General features: G+C 37.8%; 1 protein-coding gene across 4 annotated transcripts in view; it reads left to right on the top strand.

Annotated features, from left to right (window-relative positions):
* Positions 1-18,184, top strand: part of WWC3 (WWC family member 3) — a 103,836-nt gene that overhangs the window by 26,636 nt on the left and 59,016 nt on the right. For all 4 annotated transcript variants that reach the window (XM_069770419.1, XM_069770417.1, XM_069770416.1 and 1 more), the window contains exons 2-3: positions 11,489-11,598; positions 16,400-16,603. In XM_069770419.1, coding sequence (XP_069626520.1) covers positions 11,489-11,598; positions 16,400-16,603 — 314 coding nt within the window. The remainder of the gene's footprint in view (positions 1-11,488; positions 11,599-16,399; positions 16,604-18,184) is intronic.

The following is an 18,184-nucleotide window of genomic DNA, read 5'->3' as shown; positions in this document are numbered from 1 at the left end:
TCTATAATTTGAAAGTAAATGCAAAAAGTGACTTGTGGAGAAGAAAACGTAGCAAGGCTGCAAATCATTGCAGAACCATTGCTTTTCTCCTTAGGTAGTTACTGAGCTTCAAAGAAATTATTTTCCTTAGCAGGGGGGGTTGTTGCTCCAGTGGTATAAGAGAAGCAAAGATTTTAGGGAGATACAGTTTCTTTTGTTAGATCTCCTGATATGTTTGGAAAATGAGACACATTTTAAGCACAATTTTCTTTAATGGTTTTATTTTTAGACCGCTTATAATACCTTAAAAGTAACCATTAACTGTTTTTGTAATAGCAGTTAAAATACAGAGGTCTTACTTAAGTAGGTAGATTGAAGATGTCTGTATGTGTATGCTAATGTATACAATATTCACTAATGACTTGTCCATCATCACTTCTAGGTAGCTGAAACATGCACCCATGTGTGCTTGACTAAGGGTCTCTAGCTCCTGGAAGAGTGGAAAAACTTTAAATAATGAGGTGACTGCCATAGATCGCTGCTTGCAAGAAACGGAGTCTGAAACCAAAAGCATCAAAGATCCTGTCAACTTATTTCCACTTCAGTTGCTTAGAGCTAAGTTGAGCTTAGTAACTCTTCAGGCAAGTGATTGAAACAGCGCCTTGGATCGTGTGTGTGTGTGTCACATTAGTTGCACTCTTTCACTCCCACATAAAGTATTGCTTTATTAATGTAGTTCAGAAACTTGAGAAGTAGTCTGGAAAGCCTGCCTTACTGATCTGCAACACAGTTTGGGCAGGGGTCTGCTGGAGCGCAGTGCAACGGCCTCTTCGGTTGCAGGTTTCCCTCTGTGCCCATGGGCACCCACTCCACTGAGGGGAGCTTGGGGCCTTTTACAAGGGAAAATTACTCTGCTGTCCAGGCAAAGTCGGTGTATGACAACATAGTAGCACGTTAGAGGACGTTACATAGAAATAGTGGAAAAGTCCATAAAACTTCCAGGAATGTGATAATTGAACATGTTTGAGAGATGCCATATGTGGTACTTTTAGGAAAAAATGCAGGACAAGTACAACACTGTTTTCAAGAAGGCTGGAAGAGAAGGAGGAGCAAAGCTGTTCTGAAAGGTTAAATGAGAAACTCTTGTCTTGAATTTCTAATATTAGCTGGCAGTGTAGACTTTTCTGGGTGTGAGGCATTTGTTTACTGTTTTACCTCACAATTTGTTTTTAATAGGATGTATGTGAAGTCATGGTATGCATATTCTTTTGGCACTTATCTACACATCACTTTGTTCTGAGACTTGAAAAGAATGGTCTCTTGAATATATATTTTTCCAACCATTGTTTTATACTCGGTCCAGTTGCATTTACTTTTTCCTCCCATTGTTTGTCACTTTCTGCTTCTTTTTTCTAGAAGCGGTTTCTGGTAACTTTTAACATGTGTTTTCTCTTTTATTAGTGTTATCGAGTAATACTTATTGGAGGAAATAGTTTAATGAAATTAATTTCAGTAAAATTTAATTGAATATAGTCCAAGCATAGTAAATTTTTGGAAGATTGGGGCTTAAAAATTTTTAAACATCAAATTACTTAAATTTTCACTGATAATAGTGCTGAGCATGTTTGTGCACATAGAAATGACAGATGTCTGTTTCAGATCTCATTAAACTTCAGTTTACCTCTAGGGGAACACTAGTAGTTAAGTATAGTTTGGCTATAGCCTATTCTAAAAGATTGTTTCTCCCAGACTACAGAAGTATAAAATCCCTTTAGCATCATGTTCATTGGCATTTTTTCTAGCATGATGAGCCTTCGCAGTGTATGAGAAGGGTTTTCTTCAGTTAATAAGCAGTTGTAGACCACATCAGGATGTAATTGCATATATACCTCAAGATTCTAGCGTTAACCTCTATGTGTCTTCAACTACTTGCCTTCTAGTCAGCCCAAAGGTTACCAGTTAACATAAGATTCTCAGTTTTGCTGGCTGAAACTTGTCTGAAGTGATTTAAAGTGTTCACAAAAGTATTTTACAGTGCTGTCATTTGACACTTTAATGGTATTTGGACAAACCAGTAACTTGCACGTGTGTGTATATATGTTTTTATATATACACACATACATATATTTAGTTATTTCCAATCTGGCTAGTTGGTAAAGAAGAATGATAAATTAAGGCAGGTGGGGGGGGAGGCCTTCAGCAGTGCAGAGCTAACCATTACAAACGTACAGAAACTTGAATTACCAGTGGCTGTTAGAATGTTTTAGAAGAATCTCTGCCATAGTGTTTGGGATAATCACATAGACTTCAAAATTTTGAAGAAAAGTTTAGTCTAGCAAGGTCAGACTTAAGGGTAACAAGCTAGTCAGCAAATGCTGGTATAATCTTTCTGGATGTAGGACATGAGGTTAGCGAGAGAGCACAGTAGATGGGAAGAGAGTTTTGAAGAACTTCACCCTTTTGCTTCTGTACTAGTCTTGAGATAGCTCAGATACCTTAATAAACTAGAAATGAAAGAGGCAATGCAGTAGTGAGGATGTGCTAATCTTTTTTGATATAAACTTGAAACGATCCTGCAAGAGTCTGCAGGAAGTATTCCACTGCATGATAGTGTCTTGCAGCATTTAAGAGCATTTTAGTTACTTGTTATTGAGATGTAAAGCTTCATTTGATACCTCCTTTTATTCTAGCATGTGGAAGTTCATGGACTTGAATTTGGAGTTTTATGTTCCAGTTTTGTTCCTCCTTGTCTGCTGGGGACCTCCCTTTTCCTGTCTGCTTTATTTTCTTCCTGCTTTGAACTCCTCCCGTTATTCTTGTTAATGTGCAAAGGGCTTATTAGTAAAAACTTGCTGGTAAGGTCTTGCAGATGCACCTTTTCACCCTTGCTCAGATGGCTTCCGTTAAGAAAGTACAGGTGTTTCCTCCTCATCTGGTAGTTGCATATAGAAGTTGACCAGCAGTCAAAATTTGTGTGTGTATGCATGCGCTTATGCACAAGCACATATACAGTCTTCTGTGTAAGGGTGCAGCAGCTCATCACCTCTCCCAGTGACTCTTCTATGACGGTTTAGTTACCTGGTGGGCAGGATTGTGGCCAAGTAAGTTAGTCAGAAATACAAGTTCTCAAACCAGGAGAGTCATTGGAAAACTAAGGATACAACTGCCAAGCAGTTTGTTAGACTGAACTGAACATAGAAAGAGGCTTTAATATGTACTGAGGACATAGAAGCCTGGCAGCTGTGGGACTTGCTCTTCTCCAGCAGAAGGTTGCAGAGTTCTGGTTTGCAGGATGGCAGAAATAACTGCAAGGCTGGCCTTAACTGACTAGGACCTTAATTACCAATAGTGTGTGGTTAGAAAGCACTGTTAACTCACAGAAACTGGTGAAGAAGTTATAAATGTTGATTCAGGATCAGTGAAACTAGAACACTGCTTTCCTTGCCCTCTCTAAAGCTGTGCTGTGTCTGGACGGGTGTAGTATCATGTTAGGCTTCTTACACAGGTGGAAGAATGCAGCTTGCTTCTCAGATTCTGAAGTTCCCCATTAAATTTTTTCTTATTTTTTAGTTTAGGCTTTTGATTTTTATCTGTTTGGGTTTTTTTTTTTAAATCTCTCCCAATATGCAAGTCCTTGAGAAGATCTTGTAAATATTTAGAGATTCTGAGTGACAGAGACAGCTTTATTAGGATTGGCAAAAGACAAGTCGTAAATATCTTGCATGTTACTGTTTCTAGCTAAGCACATACTCAATATGAGCGTCCAGTTTGACATCAGTTCAGTAGAACTGTAGTCTCCTAATTCCGCCCCCCCAACTGTCTTATCTGCTGCATATTCCTGCTGTCCTATTTTTATGGCTTATTCCCAACTGTCAGATGTAATTTTGTCTGTTTTCTGGTCTAGATGTCAAGTCACCTGCTGCCCAGACTGCCTTCCTTCAGCCAGCCCCTCCAGCAATTGCCTCTGCCCTGCCGCCAATCTTAGGTTCTGGCTGCTAGCGTTGTACAGTTGCCTGTGACTTCGGGCTATCTGCGCATAAACAAACAAAACATGTTTTAAAGAGTTCATGGACAGTCTTACTTCACCCCTCTGCCCCCATATTTTTATTGTTTATGCTCTGGAAAAAAAAAATAGAAACAAAAGCAGTTTTCTTAAAAGCATTGACTTTTAACCTGGCTATGATTTTTGAAGGAGGAATTTTGGTTGTCTTGATGAAATGTGGGTATATTTTCAGCAAGAATTTCTCATACTATTTGTGTTCTGAATTTGGATGTGGGTCATAGCTGCTGTTAAGAAATGGATAGCTGCTTGGAAGACTTGGCTGCTCGTGTGTAACTGTTTCAGCAGTTCCTGAGCAGCCAGACAAGTTATGCGAGAGTTGCAGTTGGACATAGCATTTTATTTTATGTTCCAACATACTAAGCCAATATTCTTAGCTGTTTTGTTTTTTTGGGAGTATGATAAAGGATAAAAACAAAAGTATATTATTTCTCTGTTGTTCCTTGTTAGTAAATGTTTATTGTTTCTAGACTAGTGAAAAGATGTTAGAGGGTGTCCTCAGGTACATTTCTTGTAGGTGTTTGTAGTCAATATAAACTTCTGTTACCTCCTCTGAGTCAACACATCATATAGGTTATCTCTTACTCATGCATGTAGCTTCACATACATTTTGCATCACAAAGTCTAATTGTTCAGGGTTTAAATGGCCACCTGCCCTATTAGCATTACATGTAGCAGCAAATACGTTGCATGTGATGAACAATTTTCATCTAATATGTGTATAATACCCTGCTAATCAGAAAAGCGTTAGTGAGATTTAAAAAAATGTAAAGGGACTGCCTAGCATAAAAAAGTGAATTCTTTTTGGAGTCAGTTGATTTACTGTAGTGCACAACACAGGACTTGTTGCCTACAGCATTTCAAATCATCAAAATCATTCCATTCAGGTTTTGGGTGCCAAAATAGAGCGCTTGTGCATTCTGGTCCATCCACTAAGTTTTTATAACGTTATTTCCATTTTTCCTGCATGTTTTTCTTCAGCACGAGGTCACAAGAGAGGTAGATAGCTGATACCACTTGGTTTTCTTGACCCACATAAGCTCAGGTGGCTGTAAAACAAGGGCAGTTAGCGACCGAGGAATAGGATGGCTGACGAAGTTGCCGTCTATGCTGCCCTGTTGCCCAGATGTTGGACCTGCTTTTTAACCAGCTCCTGAAGCACTGTACCTTACAGAGTGGGGTTAAAAGGAATTGCCACCAGCTTGTTTGTCATGCTGTAAACAGTGGCAAACCATGGCTCGGGAGGTGGTGATCGACAAATAACTCAGATACTTGTGGGAGGGACACGCTAGTCAGCTGTCTTGGCATAGGTTGTCCAGGTTAGTAATACCATGTGTTAAAGGTAGTTAACACTTGTTTCCATTAAGAAAAAAAAATAGTTAAAAGTTACTAACAAACACACATTTTTCTCCACACTTAAAGATGTTGATTCATTACCGTAGCCTGGCTAATGCCATCCTGTGCCTTCTGTTTTGCACATTGATGTATGCTGTGTTGGCTTATGTTACTGTAAAATTAATTGAAGCAAATACACTGATTTGACACTATTAGTGCTCTTTCATGTACTTATTTGAAGTTTTTTTAAAAAAAGAATGAAAATTACTGCAAAATACAGTGTGGTCTTAAAAAGACTGAATTTCAAGTGACCTTTAGAAGAGCTGGTGCTGTTATTTCCTTGCTGTAGGGTAGCATTTTATTTCTAAGGGAAATGTATCCCAGTGGTGACTCTGCATACAAGTTACCTTCTTTAAGTCTTTGTCCTGAGCACAGAATCTCATTTGTGCAAGTTTCTGTCTGGCCACCTGTATTGTGGATTTATTTGAATGAAGGATTGAGTAGTTCAGTAAGTTATTTTATTCAGAACTCGAGGTTAAATTATGCAGTAAAATGAAGATATATCATTTGGATTAAGAAAAAATTTGTAAGGTATTTTTGTCTTGAAAATATAGTTCAGTGAACTTTGTACTTTTGACTAAGCAGTCAGGATGTAATTTGCCAAACCTTATTTCAAAATCCATCTCGTTTTTATGACTTGGCTACTTGAGAAGAGCTGGGTCCGTGATAGAGGACAGAGAGTGAGGAAAGCCACGGTGCGCTCCAGAGTGCTGTAACAGGTTCTGGACTTCATGGTGGCATTTGCCGCAAACAGCCCGTGCCTGGCTTGTGTTTTTTGCCGCGAGGTGAGGCTGCGTGGCTCTGGCTGGTGCGTGCCCGTTTCTGAACCGCGTAGGGAGCTCCTCGCTTCGGCGGCTGGGCAGCGTGTACGGGATGAGCGCCTGCCCTGCTCGGAGGAGGAGGTGCTCTCTTCAGGGCATTTATTTTAAAATAAAATAACAACAACCCCCAACACCCACCCCCTCACCACCCCCATCCTCCCCTTCAGTGTAAACAGCTCTTCTTGCTCGTGTCTGTGAAACAACAAAAAAACCATCTTCCATTCCTGCTTGATTTCTTGGGTGTTTTTTTGCTGCGCGGTTGGAGGGTATAAGAGCCATGATACAAGATAAGAGGATTAGTTGAATTTTTTAACAATGGTTGTAGCTTAAATTCATGTTTGAAAGGAGGTAAGAAAAAAATGTCTGGCTGAAAGCTTTTAAGTGTGTGCATGATTTCTCTTTTTGCCTTCTCTGTTTCTTCCCTTGTGACAGACACTTTAGTAATATACTCAGCATAGTACTTTGGATAAATTATTGCTAAATTTATCAGAATGTTTAATTCTCTTCTAGTTACACTGTTAGTCCTTTTTAAATTGCCTGGTATTTTTCAGATCTGTAACATGAATTAATAAAGTTTCCTAGCCTGTAATTTGCATTTGTCAGGCAAAACCATCTATCCCATTAGATGGCCATTCAGACTGAAATCAGATTTAAGAGGTTTCTCTTAGTTGTCTGTGGAGGAGTATGAAACTTTATTAGACACTTTCTGCCTCTGCTGTTGAACCTGACCAAAATCATGAACAGAAATAAAAGCACCGTTGGAAGTTGCTGTTCTTGCATCCTTCCTTCCATCTCCCCTACAAATGATTGCTTTTCTTCAGAATTTGGTGGTTCTTTTTCATAATTAGTCCTTGTTTAGTGCTTTCCTCTTAATCCAGGCCCGCTTTGGAAGATATGGTGACCCTGGATGTAATTCAGGCATCTAGACGTTGTCTGAGGGATAGCAGCTAGTTTGCAGCGGCATTTCTACTTTGGAAACACCTTTTTGATTTCCTGTCCAAGATCTTGCAAAAACAGGCTCTGTTTGTCTTAATTTAGTTCCTCCCAGGGGACGTTTTGCTCAATTAGACCTGGGGGTTTCAGGCAGCCAGGGCCCTCTGATGTGGCATCAGGGCCATGGGAAGACTGACGATCTTATCCAGTATGTACTGATGCCTTGTGTTTTTAGTGATCTGGTTCTGTTTTTGAAAATCCATGACAATGAAATGGCTGTCCCATGCTATTGGTCAGACTGTGTTTTGGAGAGTTGAAGTATGCCTTTTCTTTGAACCCTGAAGTGTTCCTTTTATTATTTAAAGGTTGAGGTTTTCTGTGGTGGCTTTGGAGGTTGAAATTAGATTCTGTTAACAAAGTATACTAAAGCTGAGAGCAGTTTTGCAGTAACTTATCTAAAATGGTATTTAACTATTGCCTTTTGCTGTCGTCTTTGCTCCTTCCCACCCACTCCCTGCCATGAACTGATGCATTCAAGAAATATCTGTTGCTGCCGCTTGTTCAGAATGTGGTAATGTATTCTGGAATCCTTCTGTGTATGGGTAATGGATAAAGATACAAAATAAATATGCAAGGAGGAGAAAAAACACCTCTTAGTCAGAAACAGTTTTATTCAACTGCTTGGTTTTATTTTGTAGTTTGATTTCTGTATTCTAACTGTTTAGCTTGATAATTGATGCAGAGAAAATATTAAAACTTGGGTTTTCAGATACGTCTGTTTTACTGCATGCAAATAGCAGACTTCCATTTCTTCTTAATGAAAACACTTAATTTCGGTAGAGTTAGTGGTGACAGATCCAAGGCGCATGACAATGCTTAAAAATTTTTCTCTCAGCTTGGTGTGCAGGATTTGGGTTATGGAAGCTTTCTTACCTGTTTCTGTATTTGCTTTTGAAGGGTTTCAGTGTCTAAAAAGATTAGGTGCCTAATGACTGAAGACCATCATTACTTTTGGAAAGGATAAACGTCTCAAGATAACGAAGAATCAGCAAATCAGTTAATCTGAAGTTATGGTTGGTTCTTTGATATATGCAAGATTGGCCCCCGTGGACGACTGTCACTTGTACGTGGGCTGTAGATCCAGGGGCTGCAACCAGTTAATGTTTCCTCTGGTCCCAGAGGAATTCTGTCTTCAGCTGGAAGTTCAGAATCTTCTTATTAGTGTCTACCAGTTGTCTTGGGGGGGACAGGAGATGATCACTGGGAACAGATAAAATGCTTTAGTTATTCTTTACTACTGTGAATAGCATAGTTCAGGGCAGCCCTGTTTTTTATTTAATTAAAGATGGCAGCATTTTTATTCTGTCTTTGTCTTTATAATGCTTCAAAAAATTTTTTTTGTCTTTATTTTAATACTTTGAAATGTTTTAACAGATGTACTTGTACCTTGTACAATTCTTTATATAGAAGCAGAAAAGACCTGTCCTGTTTTACAGTGCTTAAGCTAATTAAAAAAAACAGAGAGTCAAGCTGTACTTCCAGAAGATAGTTAATTTCAGCAGTCTACTGCTGTAATTTGTGGCTGACCTCCAATATCCATATCTGCATCTGTTCCATTTTTTCTTTGTTATTCTGGAAACCCTTAGTTTCCCTAGCTGGGGAAAAAAAAAAAATCTTGTCCTGAAGGTTGTGCTGGTTAAACCAGAAACATATTTTTTTCAGTTGACTTAGTTAAACCAGGGCAAAACACAGGGAGAAACTTCCAATTTGTAGTTTAAGCGTTGCATGTTTTGACGTAGATGAATTGAATGAAGAACGTTCAAACTAAATAGATATAAATGTGACTGAATTGAGAATCAATGTGACGTTGTGCTTTGAAGGGAATCCAGTTTGGAGGAGCTTTGAGTATAGTTTAAAATGAGCAACATGAAGTTGTTAATGGTCTGAGTATCTGGAAGACAGCTTTTTATGTGTTCTTTTTCTTGCAAGGTTTCCTTCAAAACCATTAATTAAACTGTTCATGCAGGCTTTATAACATTGGAATGAAAACTGGTTAGACCAGATGCATTGGCTTTCTTCAGTCTCCCTTTTCCAGTAAGTGAGTGTTGTCCTTGTCCTGGAAGTCTGAGCCCTGGTGGGATCACAGCATTGAATTGAAGTTCTTGTAGTGTGAAAGGTTAGAGTATCATGTGCAGGTTTTATTTACGAATAAAGGGTGAGGGTGTGTTTGTATAGCAAGCAAGCATGTCTCATAACTCATTCCAAAGAAAATCTTGTCTATAGTGTGGTAATTTAGGAGCCCATGTCTAGACTACTTTGAGAAATTGTAAACATGATATCTTCAGAACAAAACCATGAGAGTTTAAGAAAAAAATGCTGCATGTTATATTTTTAATATTTGACTGAATTCCAGGGAGAGCAGAACTATTTTGGCAATATTTGGTCTGCCTGACTGCTAGATGAATTACTGAAAGAATCCATGTGCCAGTCCATAGTAACATTTTCTTTCTTGAATACAGCAGCTTTGGATTTGCATGATTACATGATGTAAACTACGTATTTGTCAGTAATGGAAAATTTTTACTTTAAACAGTGGTGTTCAAGTTTATGTACATCTTCATCTTACTAAACTGTTTATACATGTTTGAGAATCCATAGCATATGATCAGGCTCTTTATTATTTGACCTAAATAACTTGATCTTTGTACTGTTGTGCAGAGCTGTTCAAACATTATATTTAAGCTAGTGAGGATATGATTTTTTTATTCTTCTACAGTTAATCTTGAACACTTTAATCTCAAGAATACTAAAATAGTTTTAGGAGACAGGTAAATGCAGTTTTTCTGTTTGCTGTGTGCAAAGTTATGTGCTTTTTGTTAGTGGTTGAATGGTGTGCTTACTGGACCATTGGAATAGCTAGAATATAGTAGTATTTCCATCATTTCAAGTCTTCACTATTGGATTCTTCTGGTTGATTTTGTTTTGGGGTGGAGAAGGACTTCTAGTTCAAAGACAAACATGTTTTAGTTCAGACAAAGTTATTGTTTTGTAGAGGTGTTATCAGATGAAGTGCAATTACCAGTCCCAGTGATCTCTCTACTCCCCAGTGTACTTGTACACATAGTCCGAATCTGGTGTCAGGAAACCTTAATTGGGTATTGTAACATACAAATGGAATTTCCATTTTACGCCAAACAGTATTATGCCATAGGTTATGCTGAACATAAGTCAGTTCCTAAATTAATGCATGTTATTTAATCTTTGAAAAGCTATCATCATCATTCTAGGTATTGGAAATGCCTCAACAAATAAACGTTGAAGGTGTTGGATCTATATCCCATGTATAATTGAAATTACTATATTAATAGCTTTTTTGTAAAGGAATTTTGTGGCAGCTTTTAGAGGAAAACATTATTTTAGGGGTTAAGTAATGATGAAAACGATGACTTGGGAAATAGATGCGATTCCACTGAATGTTAAGGATTTTTTATTTACATCATTGTTCATCCTAGTTTTTTTTATATACCTTGATGTTCCAGAACAGTGTTAGTTTAGAGTCTTTCTCTAGAATTTGTAACCCAGTATCTTCAACGTTCCTGTCAATAAATTGAAAATCGAAATAGCTGTTTTGGCTTTCTATAACCCACTGGCCTATCAAGATTTTGCCTAGCAAGGGGTGTGATATTTTAAGCTGCTAGATAGTAATGCTGTTACTTATTAGTTACTATGTCTGCTCTAATGGCTTTGGAATTCTTTGGAGACATTTGTTTGTCTCTCTTCGTTTTGAGAGAGCAGAATTACTTTGGATGGGTCTGGACCAAGAGATTATCATTAGTAGTTGGAAATGTATAATTGAAAAGAGGAGAAATCTGGTTTATAGTGCTTTCTTAAAATTTGATTTCATTTTTTTTAAGGATAAACAATTATACTGCTTTGACACCTTAAAGAAGTTAAAGCCTATAAAGCTTCTAGTAATTTTTAGCATCAGTGAACTCCAGCTTCAGGTTTGTGTTCTTTGCAATATGGGAGAAAAACTGGCAGGACTGCATGCCATTGTAATTAAACTGTTAAACATAGCAACTTGAAGGGAGAAGCTTGTCTTACCTGTTTGGGGAGTATCTGTCAGCATATTTAAATGAAATTTTATTTTGAAACTGTATGTTTGTAATTAGCACATTCCTCAGCAGCATAACTAGTTTGTGATCAAATGATGGAGGTATCTTCAAAATGTGTAATAACATTCATTGCACTGTAAACTCTGCACCTTTTGTATTTATTTGTGTTATTTTTATTTTTGCAGGATTACAAAGCCATTGACATTTGCTGACTGTGTCGGTGATGAGCTTCCTTTAGGATGGGAAACTGTTTACGATCAACAGATTGGAGTTTATTATATGGACCACATAAATCGTGAGTAGATGTATGATTATTTTGAGAAATCCTAGCAAGCTGATGTTAACTGGTGGCACTAGCTTTGTTTCCGATGGCATTTATGCACCTCATGCTACAGTGAGAAAATGCATGCAAGTAATTTCTTGCAGTATCTGTTTTCTTTCTTTCAAATGGGGGCACAATCCTTCTTCCATTTGTAAAGAATTTTACAAATTATGATCGAGTTAGAGTGTATAAAACTCTTTTGTTTTGCTTTGTCATACTGTGGAGTATCAGTAATTTTGTTGTTGCTTTTTGTCACATGTCAGTTAAGATTTTCGTCCTATACTCTTGTATTTCCTCTTTTTCTAGTCAACCGTAGTTCACTCTTCTATATTGAAAAGCAAAATACATTCTGAAGGTGCTGATTTTTAATTAGAAGCACAATGTAATACAATATTCTCATCCTCTCTTAAGCAATGTATGTTTTATGCTTTAATACAGTACAAAGTGCTATCAAAAAGACAACAGATGTCCCTTTTGGAAACTAAGATGGAGAAATTTCCAATGTTTTCCCCTTTGGACTATTGCTGAGCTTTCTATTGCCACTGTCTGGCACATTTGCCAGTTCTACTTTTAAAAAAAAGTCTTATCTTTACAGCTTTGTACTGCTGCTGCTGTTACTGTTGTGCTGCTATCATTAAGCTTCTTATCGCCAATGAGTGAATGCTTTCAATATTGTGGCAATTGGCAGTTGGTGGGGAGGGAGAAGAGAAGGTGGTAGTTATATGGGCTATCACAGCAATGGTAAATAGTATAATCTGCAAAAACAACCTCAATACTATCTACTTAAAATCTAGTCAATTAAAAAATAAAAGTGTAGAAATAGAGTTTGGCTTCCTGCCATCATTGGAATTACTTGTGTATTGTGGTTTCACAATTACTTATTTAAATAAAATCCCAACAGAATAACAAATGTTCCCATGATATTGTTTGACCCACATGGGTACTTATATGTTGTGAAATTAACAAAGATTGCAAATTAAATAATAAGCTTTAAAGAGCTGTTAATGCACCGATCATAAAGATAGGTAGCCAAGACAATTGAAAGGCAATAAATACAGACTGTTAGGTAATTCTTACAATAACTCTGTTTAAAAGAAGTAGTAGCTTAATGATGATTGCTCTTTAAACTGTCATGGTAACTTTAGTTAATGTTGAAGTTTAAGACAAAGTGAGGTTTACATCGGAGTACAGTAATGGAGTACACTTGCACCAACATATGTACGTGTGCGTGAATGCACATATTAGTAAAAGTACAAATGAGGATATTGGCAATTTTCTTTTTTTCTTGAACTTTGTAGAAGGCTTTAGGAGTCCCTATAGGTAGTGAGTAGAACATGAACTCCCATTGCAATGCTGCAACTAAAAAAGCTACTAAAGCATCCTACTGGTAGGCATCTTTGATAGGAATAACAATCACCATCGCATGCAAAAGAAATCACTCCCTTTTGCTTTTCAGACTTTGTTATTAGTGGCTTTACCACAAACATCAAGTTTGAACTTACAGAAAGGATATTAATCATTGTAGGCATGTCAGATCTGGCTCGCGTGTTTTTTCTGTGCAGTTGAGAGCAAAAACTGTAGAAGAGAGTCTTTGCAGAGAGAAGTTGAATTCCTAAATGCTCAGTGGGAAGGCCCAGAAAGAGAAGAAACTAATCATATTGGGAATTAAGTAAAGGTAATATATAAACAGAAGGATGGAAACATTATAGGGCCAGTACTGAACTGAGGGAAAGGAATCATTCTGCAATTAACAAGGTTGCAAAATTTGTCTCTTTCATGATAACTAATTACTTGCAGCCCACAGATATTATCCTAAATGGTAATTCAACCGTCACAGCAAAATGGGTTTGTCACCCTTAGGCTAATACAGCGCTTGCATATACAAGCGAGATTTATATTCAGAGGGAAGACAAGAGTTGATATTATAGCTGGATAATCATTATTCAAAAATTGGTAGGATACTCGGTCCAATTTTAAACTGTGGATAACAAAGGTACCAATCAAGACTGCATTAACCTCCTTTGTAGAAGTGAGAACTAATGAGTAGACAATCGTGTGTCATGAGATGGTGTCAGGCAAGTGGCAGAGATGGTGTAGGAACTGAAGAAAAATTTTTCTGAAATGACTCCCTTACATTGTATTCTGAACTATGTCTAAAATACTTGGAATGGCAACTTCCACATCAAAACATTCCGACTGCCTTTTGTGGCTGACCAGGTTAAATGCTTTATACAGCATTGGAGTTCTGTGTTAATTGACAAAACAGTTAGAAGTGCTTTGGTTTCAAGATATATTGTGAGAAAACGCAAGGGATAATTCAAAGAGAGTCTTTCTAGCATTATGCTTACCAGGGACCTCTCATGCTTTATGCACCATCTCAAGCTTTTTGCCCTTCCACCTTTTAAAAGAAAACAGTAATACATCTGATTTTTCCAAGCCTCTTGCTATGTTTGTTTACCCAAAAAGTAATAAAAAGATTTCTAGGCAATAACTTTCCATTTATATTGAAAAACTCCGGGAACAGAGGAATCTTCTGTAAATCTCAATGGTGCTTCCAACCCTGATCTCCATCTTGTTCTCTAAATTCAGTACTTTGTTGACACCCTTACTAAGCTGCTCTTGGCTCTTGTCCAACCATTGCTTAAAAACCTTGGCGGCTGCCAGCCGCAGAATTCCTTTCCCTCCTCCTCAGAGTCTTGGGAGCCTTTGAAGTCTCCTTTAACCAGTTGGGCATTCCCCAGTGAGAGAATAATATATTCTCTGCGTTTGTCTGGGGCTGTTCTTGAATTACTGTAGTGGGGATTTTGGGGTGGTGGGGTGTTTTGTTTTGTTTTAATTGGTTATAGAGAAATTAAGAAAGTGAATTTTATCATACAATGTAGCTTTAGTTGTGTTGTTACATGGCAAACTTGTGTAGAAATCCAGGGCAAAGGGAAGCCTCTGTACTTTATAAAACAGAAGAGAATGTTACTACTGTACTGAAGAAGTTTTCTGCCTCAGAAGAACGCTGCTAGCTTTTGAGAAACCTTCTGAAACAATTTGGTAAGAGATGCAGTGTCCTGTAGTATAAGACCTCAGAAAATTAATGTGTGATACAACATAACATTTTAGCCATGGCTGTTTATTGAGATTAGAACGATTAATTTCCTATTAAAAAAGAGACACTTACTAGGATCCACCTTTTCTGTCTTATAAATATTTATTAATTTCTGCATAGTTTCCATAGGGGATTAGCAGTTTTAGGAATATTAAATTTGCACAGATTTCAGGAATACTTACGGACAGATGAGATAGCACTGCAAATTACCATGCTGTCAGTAAAGGATGGGCTGCAATGTGAACTCTGTTTGCTTCTGCTTGCCCTACGTGCAGAGAAGGATTTATGGAGACTGGAACAAGCCACAGCACATCCTGTCCTGGGCTGCAGAGGTAGTCTGGGGGCATTGGAGCCAGAAGGTGCTGCTGGGAATCGAGGTTCCCTGGGAAGTGGGGAGAAATTGCACAACTACAGGGACAGTCTTTATATTCTTGCAATGTGAGGAGTTGTGGGGAGAGAAATGTTACAGCTGTTGCGAGAAAAGCTTATTAGAAACCTAATATACAAATCTGTTGGAAGTACTGTTCATAGATGAGCTTCGTGGTTTTGTTTATGTACTTTTCAGATGGCTCTCAAATGGTAGAGCTGCTAGCATGACCCTGACACCATTGGAGTTCTTAATGTGTTGGGCTAAATCTTTTATATAAGTTTCTTGTTTCAACACTGACACCAATATACTGACTTACATACACAAGATAATACAAAACATAACTGGCTTTCATCTCTTGTCAGAAACAAAGTTTGGAAAAAATGACCAGGTGTTTACCTCCTGACTGTGCTGCAGGTTCTGTCATTGCTTTGAACACTGACATTGCATCTGCAGCAACTTCTTACTGGTAGAGCCTCAATCATCAGAAATTAACATTCACTTAAACACAAGACTTTACATGGACATCCTCATGTAAAACATATTTGCTAGCTTGAGCATCACCACAAAAAGAAAACAAATGAACCAATAATTTTTTAGGTTTTTAATGTATGTGTCCTCCTCCAGTGTCTTTGCAACTGCAAAGATACTGTTGCATGGTAATAACTTTGAAAATCCATATATATGGGAAAGAGTTTGTACTGGAAACCTATTTTTTATTGTGTTTGAATACGAACTGTTCTAAATCCTGGAAAGGGAAAGCATGAGAGTGCTGTTTCTTAAGATCAAAAAAGAACCGTTTTAAATGCTTTTATGGATTTGAGATTAAAATGCTAACTTCTGTTGAATGACCTTATTCTCCTTAGTTACACAGGTGTAGTCACTGACCTTTCAGGACTTATACTTGTAAAGTTGTATGTAGTATCTCTAAGGTTGTTCCAACCGTTTATAGAGTTATGGGTTAACCATTGAGATACCTTTCACGCTCCTACATGGTTCTGGGGTTTTAGGTAGTTCTCAGAATTTTGAAGTTGGCTACGAGGGAAAGTTAGAGCCAAAACACTGTTTTCTTTGGGTTTACTCTAATTTGTAAAGAAAAGAATCAAATTTAAATGCCTTTTATATTTGGAAGGGCTTTCCCTGTTCTTCCACTCTGTGTCCTTACTACTTCTTGTCCAGGCTGGAGTGATTTTGAGCAATGTAGTGTTAGGTGTGCTAGTTGAGAACAGACCTTAAAATAATTTGTACTTTGTAGGCTGAAGTGTCTTACAATTTATTCTTTTTTTGTTTTTTTATGCTTTTCTCCTCAGAGCTCACACAAATCGAGGACCCAAGGGAGCAATGGAGAAGGGAGCAGGAACGCATGCTAAAGGAATATTTAATAGTTGCCCAGGAGGCACTCAATGCCAAGAAAGAGATTTACCAAGTAAAGCAGCAGCGTTTTGAACTAGCCCAAGAAGAATACCAACAATTGCACAAAATGTGTGAGGATGACAGCCGTTCTTATGCCAGCTGTGAGTTTACTAGTCTTTTCTTGATTTACCCACCTGCCTCTCACAACATGTGGTGTAAGAAATAGTGTGAAGTGCTTCCATCGTCTGGTTCTCCTCTGAATGAAGATCCTGACTACAGAAGTGAGGCACTATCGTTTAACTGCTATTCAGGGACTTCCATTTCCTGTTAGGTCTATTAGAATATGCCTTTTTAACATTAAACAGGGATATGTTCCCGCTAGCATCTCTAACCATCTTGGAGCCAGCTGTAGTGATGCTTCATGCAAGGTAACAAAGACAAGACTGAATGTTGCTGGACCAGCCACCTACTTGCACTCCTAAATTCATATATTATTTTACCCTCGACATGGGAGGGAACCATCATCTTAGGGGAAGGCTTCTGAGAATCCATGGTCGCTTTATCGATTTCTGTAAAGAGTTAGGGATGAGGTGTTGTGATCAAGAGTATCTCTGACCATGAAGTAGGAAGCAGTGTTTAATTAGTGCACCTTGTTCTTGAATGCCAGTCCCTGATCCTAATGCTGGTGGTGTAGGTCATAGACCCTTGATTTCCTGCCCTTTTCATTCTTCAGATGTCTCTGGTAGCTTGGAGTAGATTATACACTTTTTTTGAAACCTGAAGTTGTTGCACCACTGTCATGGCTGTTGGCTGGTGCAACAGGAAAAGGTGTCTTTGCTGAAGAGTCAGTCTAGTTCAAAGAAGTGTATCAGATGGATATACCCACCAGCCACATGGAAATGTAGTGGAGTTTCACTGCGCTGCTGGCTTTTCAGTGGCTGCTGTGTGTACAGCGATTGTTTAACTGCAGGATTTGCTGGTAAATGCCAAGTATGGGAAGATCTGCTTAGCCCTTTCTGAAAATGTTCAAGAAACCTGGCTGGAGGGGGCGGTTAAAGCAGGCATCTGGATAGAAGCGTTTAGCTACTCATCCAGTGGTATTTATTGATCCAAGGTAATTCATATGTATGCCAAAATCCTGAATAGAAGATGTTTTCTAGGGCTGAGGTGTCCCAGATGGTCTTGACCAAGTGTTCTTTCACTGTTGAAGTGGGATTATCTCATCTTTTTGCTTAGTTTTAAATATATGTATTCGGTGATTTAGTTTGTGACATAACTGAACAGCTGTGACTAGTCTTATTTCTTCCTGTTATGTTCAAGTTTCTTAAGAATTATTAAGAAAGGTTAAATTTTTTTCTTATTGAGAAAAAGAAATTTTAAAAAAGAAATTATTGTTTAAAGAGTGTTTAACTACTGTTTAAAGACTTGGAATAGGGTAAAAGATAGTGTCATCAGTATTTATTTAGATTATAAAATCAAAATACACATTTATTACAATACTTTTCTAGGAGCTTGGGCTTTTTGTTTTGAAAATTTGCAGTAGTTCTGTGGGATATTTTGTTGAATTACTTCAGGTGAATATTCAGAAAGAAACTTCTGTTGAAGATAATATACTAGAAAAATATAACCTGTTTTTCATATTTTTAAAGCTCTTGGAAACAGCAACAAAATGTGACTGAAAATGACAAAATTGGGGCTTATCTGTAGCATGAATGCAAATGCTATGTCCATTGACTTTTATG

This window comes from Haliaeetus albicilla, chromosome 25 (genome assembly GCF_947461875.1).
Source record: "Haliaeetus albicilla chromosome 25, bHalAlb1.1, whole genome shotgun sequence".
NCBI lineage: Eukaryota > Metazoa > Chordata > Aves > Accipitriformes > Accipitridae > Haliaeetus > Haliaeetus albicilla.
This window is presented reverse-complemented; position numbering and strand designations above follow the sequence as displayed.